This window comes from Lissotriton helveticus, chromosome 1_1, assembly GCF_964261635.1.
Source record: "Lissotriton helveticus chromosome 1_1, aLisHel1.1, whole genome shotgun sequence".
NCBI lineage: Eukaryota > Metazoa > Chordata > Amphibia > Caudata > Salamandridae > Lissotriton > Lissotriton helveticus.
The window spans coordinates 1,185,435,272-1,185,449,609 of record NC_136057.1 but is presented as its reverse complement, the minus strand read 5'-3'; the positions used below and the strand labels follow the sequence as shown (position 1 = coordinate 1,185,449,609).

General features: G+C 43.5%; 1 protein-coding gene across 1 annotated transcript in view; it reads left to right on the top strand.

Moving 5' to 3' along the window:
• The window catches only part of FBXL13 (F-box and leucine rich repeat protein 13), a 1,354,404-nt gene that overhangs the window by 279,454 nt on the left and 1,060,612 nt on the right, over positions 1–14,338 (top strand). The window contains exon 8 of the mRNA XM_078679367.1: positions 9,246–9,341. Coding sequence (XP_078535493.1) covers positions 9,246–9,341 — 96 coding nt within the window. The remainder of the gene's footprint in view (positions 1–9,245; positions 9,342–14,338) is intronic.

The window sequence follows — 14,338 nt, the reverse complement described above, 5'->3', positions numbered from 1 at the left end:
GGAAATGGAAGAAAAGCCAATAGAGTGGAGATGTGCTCTAGAGAGAAGACAATGATGGGAAATGGAAAACAAACTAATAGAGTGGAGGCGTGCTCTAGAGAGAAGACAATGATGGGAAATGGAAGAAAAGCCAATAGAGTGGAGATGTGCTCTAGAGAGAAGACAATGATGGGAAATGGAAGAAAAGCCAATAGAGTGGAGATGTGCTCTAGAGAGAAGACAATGATGGGAAATGGAAAATAAACTAAAAGAGTGGAGGTGTGCTCTAGAGAGAAGACAATGATGGGAAATGGAAAGCAAGGAAGACAAGCAATGGCAGTGCTGATAGGTGTAGGTTAATGTGATAACATACTCAGCATTTGCAAATTAGAGAGTGACACTCAGGAGGGAGTCGCAAGAGCAGACAGAGTGGAGAAGAGTTGTAAAGTAGTCACTGGAGCAGGTTAATAAAAGTGCTTGAGTGTGGGCGGAAGGATACATCCAAAAAGCATTAGTGAGAGATAAATACTCCACGAGACTGAGGCAAGACGTAATAGACAAGGAGAAACTGGTTGATCAAATGATCAAAAAAAGTCAAGGTTGAAACTGGAGAACCCAAGCCTGCTCTATGTGTATTGTTAGTTATCGTAAGGTTTGTACCTCCCTGGTAAATCTGTGAGTTTGTTGGACAACATAAACGTCAGCATTGTGCCAGACTGATTCCGTACTCTCCCTCAGGATATGTTGGACTATATCCCTGCTAGCCCACAGTGCACCATCTACACCCCTAACCTAACAGGGTAACAAATGTGTGTGCAACCTCAGAACAGATCGGCCATATCCCTGCCGGGTGGTCTAACTCCCCATTACCTAGTGGCATCAGGCCGTCCATCTTGGTGTAGTACTGGACATCCCTCGTGTTGGTTAGCAGGAATCGGCTGAGCTGGTTTTCCGGCATGCAGCTATCTTGCAGTGTCAGCTGAGTGCTCCTCTACCTAAACAAGGAAGTGGTTCTGTATATATAATAGACAGCACCCATGTGGCCTTGTCGCCACCCCTGTCAACCCACAATTGTTTATTCTAGATGGATAGCGTAGTCACCTACTGGACAAATATAATAATGACATTTGCACTGTGAACTTTACCCCTTGTACTAAATGTTCAAGGTGATAGTGTGACTATGAAATAGAAATGTAAGCAATGCCGAATCAGAGAATGTTATCAAAAGTCATTGTGTGTAAAAGAGAAGGCAAGTTAAGAAACGTGAGTATGTAAATGGCGTTGTTTCTTACCAGACCTATCCTGACCATGTGACACAGTAGCAGGCCTCCTTCACACAAGTGGTGTCAAAACCCAGACGTAAGAAAATGAGGTGGCAGGCAGGAAAAGAGGAGACATGGAAGACAGTGGAGACAGGAAAGGCAGAGAGGTCATAAAAAATACCTTGACAAGAAATGGAAGGAGGGGACAGTGAGGATTCAGAAGACAAGATGCAATGGATGGGAGATGCACCGATAAGGGGGGACATATACACAGCCAAGTAGGCTAAGAAAGGAGAGAAGAACCTAGGTTGGGAGAGAAAAGGGAAGGTAGGTTGAGAGGAGAGAGAGACAAGAAAGACACAAAATAGACAAGGAAGTAGACTGAGGGGATGGGAAATGGAAGAATGGGCCTTAGGAGAGAGAGTGGACAAGAAAGCAATATATAGTTGTGACAGGCCTGTAAACTAAAGGGCCAAAAAGGTCCTATCAGCAAAGGGTATTATCCCACTAAGTCATTTTACACAGATTATCAACTGAGAAATACAGGCACATTGCTTCACTGGGAGCATTGGCCTTCTGAGCTCTGTTAACTGGGATTCTAAGATGGCGTCAGATTCCTCAGAGATGTACATCTGTTATTAGACTGCCCTTCATTAGGAAGAAGTTTCCCCTGGAACTTGCCATTTCTTTCATGTAATATAGCAATCGGATAGATTGGTTCCAAGATGAGCGAGGCCCATATAAAAGTCAGTAGATAGATATGACAGTTTGTAGGTAAAATACAAAGATTCTTGTAATCCAAAAAGAATGGTCCGGTTTTTACTGTTTGCAACCAACATTAGGGTGACACTTCCATCAGAAAGCATAAGTTTGAACTGGGGCCATGAACGCAAACAGCAGAAGAAAATATAAAATATCCAGCTAGAACTTCATATTCTTCAATGAGAGATAACTGTTGAGAAATACATTTTAACTTCTTTAGTTTGAAAGTACCAGTACCCAGTGAGTGTCCTGGATTTAGCAGCAGAGAGCTATGGAAGTACCTCACGGGACAGAAGTTGTAGCGGGCACATGTCCTAAGCACAACTAAGAACTCTACACGACCTCCTACTTCTGCTTTCTAAAGAGAGGGTGATCTCGGTTGACAACACTATCATGGAAAAGCATTGCTGGATGCCTGGGAAAGTGTCAGCCGTTATAGAGTAATAGGCTGTCGAGTACACTACAGTACAAACGAGGCTCACAGAACGCATTTAGAGAAGGGTCCCGTAAGAGACATTTCACTAATACATTGGCAGTGTTTTTTAAGAGTAATAGGGCGCTAACTCATTTGAAGATTTTGGCTGTGTTTGAAATATCCAGATGTGGATGACTTCTCATTTCAGTCCTACTGCGTTTCCATGGGCTATAATGGGTATGAATGGTTATGGTCTTAATGTTGACCATGAGTATGAATTCTTCCTAGGAAATGAATAACTGTATACTATCCTGAGATGACCTGACTCTCTGTAATGCTTTTCTATCAGTGGTACCCTAATAGGATAGCTTGAATGTAATCACTATATGCTACATGTTAGATGACCTGATTTAATGTAGTGCTTAATAACTAACAGAATACGCAATGGAGATATAATCTAATCAGACTGCTATGAAAACTTTGTGTATTGATGTTAACTTAATGTACCACTGATAATTTATGATTGTATTAGCCTTGCTGGTTTCAATATAATCTGACGATGGTGAGATTAGAAACTTATGTTAATCTGAACTCGCTATCTTTTATCCTGTACCTTCTGTACTCTTGCATGTACTCCCTTAACTTTAATATATGCGACTGGTCAGCGACGCAGACTGCTAGTGTCCCTTCGCTTTGTATAATACTAATACAATAATTCACTCTAGAATACCATAATATAATAGATAGGGCAACGTTATCTGTCTTACTTTCATCCCAAGTAGAATGATAGAATATAATATCATGACTAATTACTCTTGAATAGCAATAGAATCAGAAAATATACATATAGATATATAGTTTTTGATATTACCGAATTTACATTAAGATATAACGATAGCTTTTCTATTTAGACGTACTAGAACACTCCATCTTGCTACGATCCCATTTGGGACCTTCACATATTGACTATTTCAAGATGGCGACCCCAAGATTCAGATTCGCGCACTACCTTATAACTAAAGATAAGTGCTTCTTTATTGAGGATAATGACGTAAACAGCCGATTACAGAAACTGATATCACTACATTTACATACGATTTGATAAACATCACTGCTCGATATTCTCGGTAACCACTTCTGTATATCAAGACATACGATTTGATAGTCTATACATCTACTTATTTTACGGGCTTTACCAAGATGGCGCCTTCCGCCTTCAGGCGTATTTAAGAATAATAATCAAGATGGCGCGTTACTAGGACGCCGATATGGAATACCGCGCCTCAAAGTACTAGATATCCGTTACAAGGTGAGAAACGATCGAGTAACTGTGATAACCAATAGACAATTTCTGCATTTATCATGCTTTCAATATTACTTATAGCGGACGAGTATATTAATTTGCGTGCCCGACTTTATAGGTGACAGACAGCGGCACCTTGAGACAACAGCCCATCACGATTGGGAGATCATTCTAAGGTAGAGGTAAGATAACCATTTAGTCCACTGTCAACTTACCTCGACAAAACGTAAAGCTGACATTGAGTGTGTATCTATAACACTCATTTAGTAGGCTACTCTTGACATAATAGAATATTAAAGAACGAATACTTTAACACAATGTTAAGTGAATACCGAGTATGTGACATGAACACTCATCTAGCAGGCTACTAACCACTAAATATATTATTACAGAATCATGTGTAATATCGATGCCGAATTTATGAGAAACTGAAACTAATCGACGTGGAGGAATATAGGTAGGATGTCTCGCAGTCTGGCCGCATCTTTTTACTGTGTACTAATCTCTATTAAGTAACTATACTCTTTTTTGATTATGAACTAACAAACTAGGTGGAGGATACTTATCCCACCTTAAGAGTAGGATCCTACTAGGTGTTTCAAGCTATTACCTTGGTGGTGAGCAGATAATTCTGAGCTCTTTCCTTACTTTGAGCACTGGTTGGTTTTAGGGATATGTCCCTTTGATACCAGGATAGAACTCGAACTTTTTTATATATAAGGTTCAATATGAAAGTAATGGTGTTGTTATACTTTGTTTGGGTTGCAGCCCTGAGGAAGTTTTTGGTCAGATTAGACCGGACGAAACACGTGTTGGCTGCACTTTTGTTGAAGATTGTATAAGAAGATTGTTTTCAATGAAGATGGAAATTGAAACATCTCAAGATTGATATAAATAAATACAACTACTGAACTTGAAAAAGAATTTGTGGACTTTGAGTGCTCGATGAACATAGTTGTATTGTTGGAGCTATCTTTATAGCACTTTGTTCTGGTCGTGGTAACCGACCTGTTTCATCTGGAGCACCACATCTGATATTTGGGTCTATTACTTTCCAATACACGCTGTGCGCTCAAACCTAAAACAGTTACCGAATCTTTAATGAATGGTTATAGGTTTCATTTTAACGCATTAAATGTTTTACACTGCTAGTTTAATACAAATTTAGGACGCTGATTTAGAGTTTGTTGGACGGGTTGATATTTAAGTTATCCTATTAGCATTATAATAGGTGCATTATATCCTAATGCACTTGCAATAAACCAAATAGGGTATTAGTCATGTTTGTGACTGAGTGCGCGTCTGACAAACTCTAAATTAGGCCCTCAGTCTATTCTACAAAATAAAATAAAAAGTGATATTTTATCCTACATTTTTATGGACTTACCTCATGTTCAAAAAGTCAAAACATGAGCACCATTTCATCATGTTACGCCCTGCATGCTATTGTGTGAATCTAGAATTCTTCTCCTTCAAAATGCCCATCGGATTAGTGGTGCTATGAGATGGGATAAAGCCAGCTGCATTGACTGGCTTAGTTTTGTATCCCTTACTGGGCATCATGGCCAGAAAGTGAGACACTGAAATTGTACCATAGAATCTTCTCTGAAAATGTACAGACATGGCCCATCATCATACTGCTTATAAAAAAATATAATCTGAAAGCATGCATACTGCATAAAAGGTGCAAGGGTGCCTGCAAATAGCTACTAACTCATAGGCCTAATATATAAGGTGCTCCCCAGCAGTAAATTGCACCTGCTGAATCCTCCAAAATAAATAATTAACTAGATCAATACAGATGTAAACGCTGATATAGAGTGATATATGCAAATGATGAAGGGAGGAATGCCTGCAATAAGTTTAACCACTGGCGATATCTCGGAGTAGCATTCCAGGCCATCATTCTTGCGCCCACCATGCCCAGCCATATGCATTCAGTATTAAGCCTGCTCCAATTGGAACAGTCCAGCCCAAACTGCCTGGCCAGGTCCTCCCTGACAGGACCACAAAAAGGCCATATTCACCCTGATCGGGCTTGCCATTCAAGTACAGTTTGGTTCCAGTTGCACAGTGAGCTCGGGACCCATGTACACTTAGGGCGTTACATGAAACATGCAACAGGTGATGTCTAACCACTTGCAATTGCTCAGAGTAGCATTCTAGCCGATTGTAAGTGGGAGTGGGAGCAGTTTAGTGAGCAACAACTGAGTCGAATGAGAAAGGGCTTACATAAAAGATTTTCAAGTGGGGAGGTGTGGGTGAAGCAATGGACGAGCAGTGAACATGTGGGAAGCAATGATGGAACTGAGTATGTGAGGGTTAATAAAAAATTGCGTGGGACATGGAGGGGTGGAGAAAACGGAGGAACTGGGAGCAAGAGAATATGTAAAGGACAGGGATTATGAGAGGGTAAGCAGCGCATGAAGGAGAGAGCAAGAGAACACACGCACTCAGATGGAGGCTGAAATGAAAAAAATGGTCCCCTGAATGTAAACAGTGGAAGATACAAGTCATCTATTCAAATAGATGTGAAAGTTGTTGTGCTTCATGAGAGGGACAGATACAAGAAGGGGAAGGAAAGGCACTGAATAAGAAGCAAGCAAATGAAAGCAAGAGGAAAGCCATTCAATTGTAAGCAGTGAGTTTGCCCAAAGCACACTATGTATTTGATAAGATCACTAAGAAGTCTTTCGACAGCATGTAAACAAAATGTAAGCAAGTACTGCATCACTGATTTCCAGCTTCCATCAGGTACTTAAGGACACATCTTAGTCAGGGGTCTCCAGCCTTTTCTGTACTAAGAGCAATTTATGATCAATGAAAATCCTCCTGGGCTACTAGTATTGTTAGAGATGTAGTAATAACCCTTTACATTAGTGGCCACCATATACAAGATTACTAGCAGTGATCACCTCCTTGCATCACACACGGTTTCCGTATTTATGTGAAAAATGTTTTGTCTATGTGGAAGGCCTCTACATGGGTAATACACAGCTCTCATAGCTGCATTGCCCCTAGCATCAACGTAATAAGATTACTAATAGTCTCAACAACACTGTATGATTTTTATCACTCAAATATCATCCGGAAACATATTTCGGAAATAAAACCATTTTCCCCAAATAATAGATTATGAATTCTGAAAAGACACATTTTCGTTTCAAATACACACTTTTCAATTTTGGTATACATATATTAATTCAACCAAGCAAAAACGTCTAATTTAGTTCACTGGGCTGCACACCGCAGAGCTACTTACAGGTATCTGGAGAGGTACCATTAACTCACAAGCTATTCGTTAGAGAAGCCAGGTCCAGATAGTGGCAGTACAAGCTTCATTCAAACCCACATAAGAATGGTAGGGGAAAAGTGAGGACCTCTGTTGCAGAGGGAAAAGTGAAGGTGCAACTCTCTGTTGTCAGCAGTAGTTCAAGTTTCAATCACATGGTCAGCACAAGGGCTAGGCACCACACACACACTCACACTCACTCTCTCACACTCTCTCACACTCTATTTTTCACTTTGCAGGAACCTCCCATTCACAACGAAAGGGACAACATGAAAAAAAGCAGCGCAAGCTTCCTCCCCATGTACAGATCACAGGGGAGATATCTCTAATGTTTTTAGATGGGCATGAGTCCTACTGTTTCAGTGACTGTCTTAGGCAGTATGGTCAATTTAGCACACCCTTACCTATTGACAAACAGGGGCATTCAGGAATCTCATGCAGATGTGGAAAACAATGGCTGAGGCATTATATGGTAAAACTGGACACTGATTCAGGAGCACATTGGTCAGCAGCAGCTTAAGCGTCTATCACAGAACCAGCACAGCCACAAGCATCAGAGCAAGACGTCCCTCAGGCACAGACCAGGTACAATAGTGTGTCATCAAAGAAAATGTCCACTTGCTGTGCACACAACACAGCTTTATATTTTTTCATAAAATGTGGAACGTTGTAGTTTGTGGAATTTGATCCTAATGTTCTGATGTCACTCTGTAATTGCACAATATAACAGTAGTGTACTGAGAAAGCAACAAGAGAGTTTTTCACTGCCACACCATATTTTAAGGGGTGTGTGCAGCAAAAATTGAAGAAAAGTGCATAAGGTGTGGGGCTCATACAAGTATGGTGGTAAAAATCCTAGCATTGCCACGCTATGAAGTATCATTGTTGAGATCTGCACACATCAGTCTTCACCACAACCTGAAAAATTTCCACTGGATGTGTTTGATCTTGTTGGAGAGCCATTGTTAAAACTTCAATAGAGGTTTTTGTGGCTCGGGGTCTGGAATACGGTGACCAAGGCATGCTTCTGATTGATCGGTCAATGGAATCAATACCCAAGTTATGTCAACATTGGGGGCGTTCCCCGTGCTTGGCTGAAGGAGTGGTGATATTTTATAATGAGAAGTAACAGTGTAGAAGCGCATCATAGCACAAGTAAATAAGAACACATACACAAATGATTATGTTCTTATAGTGACATCATTGATAATGGTCTTGCATGTCACCGGTAATGTCATTGACAATTTTATCAGTGAGGTCTTCTGTAACATCATATATGAGGTCATGAAGGCTCAGGCAAAATTTAAATTACTACAGCAAAATTTCAGGAATTTTGCATTATGTTTGTTACATAAAATTCCCCAAAATATGCCGTTACATCACATTGTAAAATTCTATGCCATTTGCAGTAAAAAATTTACTGCAAGCGTGTGGGAATAACATGATTTGCAAGAATGCTAGTGGCTGTGTCTCTTGCCACTTGTAAATTTCTCATTATTTTTTAACAGCAGAATGCATCCTTTGTCAAAAATTGCTAATATACAGTGACAAATGACAGATTTGTCTTTCGCGTAATTATGTGTAATTTTGCGTAACTTTCCCAAAGAAGTGTGAAGAATTACCGGAAAGAAAATTATAAGAATCTCTCATACCCCTTGGGGGTATGTTATGGCTATGGTTTGTGCAGCTCACCATACCTGACCAATGTTTGTGTTTCTTAGGTCTTGATTTGTACCCACAATGCCACTTTAACGGCGAAGGTTGAGTTGTTTTTAAATGTCAACAGCCAGATCGCACAAATGCCAATACAGAACTATATTATACATTTGATTTGTTAAATAAACCATCTTGTCTCTCGAAAGGAGAGCTTGTAGAAGCTGTTGTCTGCAAGGTTCAACTAACAATGGGCACCGTCTGAAATTAGAATATTCAGGTTTGTTTACCTTTCATAAATCAAGTGTTGCTTAAACAATGGACTATGGTAAAAGAGCTGTTTGGGTATGTCTTTCTGATGATGGAGCACATAGTTTACAGTTACACAGGAAATATTTTGGTATTTCACAAGGACTCATGACATGTTTTCCATATTGCAAAAGTCCCCGTGAAATAGGCGTATTTTTTTAACATCATTTTGTGAAATAAAAGGAGCTAAATATGTAATTTCTTTTGGATTAGTGGTACTCTTTGCTGAATAACGTCTCTTTTCTTTTCTGTATTCTCTTTTTATTCTAGATTTTTAGTTTTGTGGACTTAATTGATCTAGCAAGGTGCGCTCAAGTTTGTCGATCATGGAAGATGATAACCCAAACGAGTTCCCTCTGGAGCAGTGTAAGTTTATATATTTTGTCCATTTAAGCATAGGAAGAGCTACTGGAATGCAGGAGAATAGTTTTATCTCACTAAGAATTTCATAAGCCTCCTAATACCTGTTGGTATAATCCCATACAAGATTGCAAAGTCTCTGCTTTCTCATACACCAATCTGATCGATGCTTTTAGGTCACCAAAAGCCTGAAGATGCTCTGCCAAAATCTCTGAAGTATCTTTCTCAACACCACAGAGATAACCTCCTCCTCCTCTCCTTTCAGAAATGTAAAGCACTTCCTGTTCTCCTTTGTTTTCAACTCGTGATCTGCTCCCTGCCCCCTGCCCCTTGTCTCCCTCAATCCCTAGTCATGGGAATCCTTCTTTTGGATGTAAGAGCCCTTCGTTTGTGAGGAGCTGACACAGTTTCACATGGCTGCCAAGTTTTCAGACTGCTTATGTGCGACATTTCCATGTTTGCAGTGTAGATAGGTGTGAGTTTTCATTCCTATGTGTGACTCTTTGAGTGATACTTTATCTCTACCAGGACTTGCTAAACAGAAATAGAATGATCCAAATCTCAGCATGCACAAAACAGCAAAGCTATTAAACTTTCAGGCTAAGCAGCAGTGGGCAGGAATTATAGGAGGGTGCAGCAGTTGATGACATCTTTGACTGATAACCGCTAGGAGCGAAGTTCACCGCCCAGGCCTAATAACCGTGCCACATCTGAGCGGAGTTATTACCTTTGCATTACTAAGCACTAGTTGATTTTTTGTGAATTTACTAATTAACTTTTTGTGTCCTCTCACATTATAGAACATCTAGACTTTGATTGGGGTTAAAACACAGTACACATCACCATGAACAATGTAATAGCTCCTTTCCATGATTAAACTGTTCAGATTTTTTTTTTTTTTTTTCTGCTTGAGCTCCATTACTCATTGACATTGGGATTCAGGCACACTATCAAGAATGTGTCCCATCCCCAGTTCAAGTACTAAGTGAACTTAAACATGTAATGAACTCCATTTCTTTTGATTTGATATGACCTTGGCATCACTATCACTGCCACAGGCTCCCCCAAAAAAAGCTAAAAGAAAAGGAAGGCTAGCCTTACAATTTTGCTGAATATGTGCCAGACATCATGATGCCCTGACACTATGGGGTCGATTCCGATTCGGGAAACTAATCCGAATTCGCAGCCGTTTCCGTACAAATCCGTCCGAATCGCGTCCGATCCGTAGGAAAAAAATACGTCCAAATCTTTGCGAACCATACGAAAACCAAGGAAAAATCCGTACGATACGGACCCTGACGGTGAACCGTACAAATCGTAAAAATGCTGTACGACCCGACAAGTACGATCTGGACCGGGGACCGAGAACGCAATTCGTACAGAAAACGTCGTATGAGCAATTCGTACGGAGAGCCATTCACATACGCACCGTACCTGTGCAATCATGGGGGTATGCACCGTACCCCTAAGCTCTGTACCCCTACGCACCATACACCAATGCACTGTACCCCGATGTATCATACTCCTATGCACTGTACACCTATGCACCGTACCCCTACGCACCGTACACCTACGCACCGTACCCCTACGCACCGTACCCCTACGCACCGTACCCCTGCAATCATGGGGTGTACTCGCGTACCCGGGAGGGTCCGTTTCGCACGTGGTTAGAGTCGAGATCAGCTTTTACGGACGTTTTAAACTCCCATAGAAAAAGAGTCGTACGGAGTGTTGTTGTAACGAATCGTACTTGTTGGGTCGGAAAAAGCTGCTTCGATCCGTACAGACATCGCGTATTGCATGTTCCGAATGCGATTTGTACGTATTTTTAAGTCGTATGGTCTTTCGTACGATTCGTACGGAGATCTGCTTTGGGTTAGGATCGTCCTTTATCGTACGTACGGGGACGTTGAAGGTGTATGATTCGTATGGGAAAAATGCTCCATACGGCTATTCGTAGGGGATTTTACCGAATCGGAATCGACCCCTATGTGTGCTTTCAGGCACCTAAAGTAACAGCGCTAGCAGAGCAAGGAAACTCAGTCAAAGCTACCAGCATGGCCGTGGGGCATTGACTAGCTTTCTCCAGTCCATATGAAATGTTTATGCAACTGGTCCCTTGGCTGGTCCTTCCCTGCATGTCGGCTTTCCTCCTTATACGCAAAGGAGTGAATCCAGATGCTGCTCGGAAACTCCTGTGCTGAGTATGTAGCCACCTAGGTATGCAGTTAGTTTCCTAGTAAGTTTCTCCCAGGTAATGAGGGCAGCTTCCTTCCAGGTAGATGGTTTGGACTGTGGGCACCTCTTCTGCAAAGCTATGCTCTCCTAGACCCAGCAACCACCAGAGACATGTTCAGAAAAAGAGCATTCTGTCCGATGTATAAAACTGCTCATGAAAGGATGGCATGTCTTGTTTTGCAGGGAGTTGAAGTAACTAGCTACAGCATTTCAACATTTTGTGCTTCAACACTCTGTGCTGTATTTCCTGGGAGCTGGGGAACGGGATAATACATCAAAATGAAACTGATATTTCAACATTTTGTGCTGTATTTCTTAAAACCCCAGGAAAAGAAACAATGAATTAAAGGATCTAAAGCGACACAAGGGAGACAGTGAGCCAATGGAACTACCTGAAGTGGATACCCCCAAACCATCTAGAGCCCAAGTAGCGCATGCTATTAAACAAACGCAACTAGGTGGCGCGCTCGGTCCAAACGGTATTCCAGCACTGGTGTATAAAGGGGCTGCGCAAAAATAGGCCTCAGTAATGACTCCCCTGTTCCAGGAACGTCGATTGTGAGGAGGTATCCCGGAGACAGGCATGGCTCACTGTTAGTTCCACTTCACAAGAAAGGCTCCCGGTCAAGTCCAGAAAATTACCGACTGATCGCCCTCCTGGATGTAGAGGGGAAGTGCTATGCCAGTACTTTACATCAAGAACTGAAGCACTGGGCAGAGAAGCGAAAACTCATACCGTACTATTAAATGGAGTTCCAGAGGTTCTGTCATATTGACGATAATCTGATCTACATATCCCATCTGATAGAGGAAACACTAACAAATAAAGGAAAGGCTCTATACCATGGGTACTCACAAACTTTCTCTCGGGGGCCAAATTTACAGTGTGGTTTGTGGCCGAGGGCCGCACCGGTGGACGCGGGGTCAGTGGGGGAGGGGGAAATGAAATGAAATGATGAAATGATTACGCTCTTGTATAGCGCACGACTACCCGTAGGCATCTCGGCGCTTGCTTAGGGAACCCGTCCTGGTATTCCCCTGTGAGATACCCCGGCAGGGTGTCCACAAGGTGAAAGCCAGGCATCCCGCCGCGAGGGGCTGTAGTGGAGATTAAGCAAGCTATTGCCCAGAGTCGCAGAGTGTGACCCCGTGAGTTGAGTAGGCACCGGAACGAGAATTATCGAGTCCGTGGAATTTTTGAGCCCGAGACCCGCCGAGGCGGGGAATCGAACCCTGGCCCACGGCTGATCTCAGCTTCTGGGTCTGCCGCCTCTAACCACTGAGCCACGCTTCTCCACAAGGGGCTAGAAAGAAAAAAACTGTGACCATGAAGTTGAACACAGGCCCCTGCAGCTGACGCGTTCATCCACTGAGCCAACAGACCAGCATACACACACATCTCTCTTTCTCTCTCTCTCTCCCTAACTCTCCCTCCCTCTGTCTCCCTCCTTCTATCTCTCTCTCTCGCTCCCTCCTTCCCTCTCTCTCTGTTTCCCTCTGTCTCTCTGCCTCTGTCTCTCTCTGTCTTACCTCTCTTTCTCTCTCTGTCTCCCTCCCTCTCTTTCCTTCCCTCTCTCCGTCTCCCTCCATCTGTCTCCCTCTATCTGTGTCCCACTGTCCATCTCCCTCTGTCTCCCTCCCTCCGTCTGCCCTCTGTCTCCCTCCCTCCCTCTGTTTGTCTCCCTCCCTCCCTCTGTCTCCCTCCCTCCCTCCCTCTGTCTCCCTTCCTCCCCTGTCTGTCTCCCTCCCTCTGTCTGTCTCCCTCCCTCTGTCTCCCTCCCTCTGTCTGTCTCACTCTGTCTTTCTGTCTACCTCCCTCTGTCTGTCTCCCTCCCTCCCTCTGCCTGTCTCCCTCCCTCTGTCTTTCTGTCTCCCTCCCTCTGTCTCTCTGTCTGTCTGTCTCCCTCTGTCTGTCTCCCTCTGTCTCCCTCCCTCTCTCCCTCTGTCTCCCTCCCTCTGTCTGTCTCCCACCCTCCCTCTGTCTGTCTCCATCCCTCCCTCTGTCTCCCTCCCTCCCTCTGTTTCCCTCCCTTCCTCCCTCTGTCTGCCTCCCTCCCTCTGTCTGTCTCCCTCCCTCTGTCTGTCTCACTCTGTCTCCCTCCCTCTGTCTGTCTCCCTCCCTCTGTCTGTCTCCCTCCCTCCGTCTGTCTCCCTCCCTCCGTCGGTCTCCCTCCCTCTGTCGGTCTCCCTCCGTCTGTCTGTCTCCCTCCGTCTGTCTGTCTCCCTCCCTCTGTCTGTCTCCCTCCCTCTGTCTCCCTCCCTCTGTCTCCCTCCCTCTGTCTCCCTCCCTCTGTCTGTCTCCCTCTGTCTATTTCCCTCTGTCTGTCTCCCTCCCTCTGTCTGTCTCCCTCCCTCTGTCTGTCTCCCTCCCTCTGTCTGTCTGTCTCCCTCCCTTTGTCTGTCTCCCTCCCTTTGTCTGTCTCCCTCTCTCCGTCTGTCTGTCTCCCTCTCTCCCTCTGTCTGTCTCCCTCTGTCTGTCTCTCTCAGTATGTCTCCATCCCTTCCTATGTCTGTCTCCCTCTCTCCCTCTGTCTCTCTCTGTCTCTCTCTCTGTCTGTCTCTCTCTCTGTCTGTCTCTATCGCTGTCTCTATCGCTGTCTGTCTCTATCGCTGTCTGTCTCTGCCTCTATCTGTCTCTGGCTGTCCCTGTCTCTGACTGGCTCTCACTCCCTGCTGCCCTCCACCTCCCTCACCCAGGCTCTCACTCCCTGCTCTGCCCTCCACCTCCCTCACCCAGGCTCTCACTCCATGCTCTGCCCTCCACC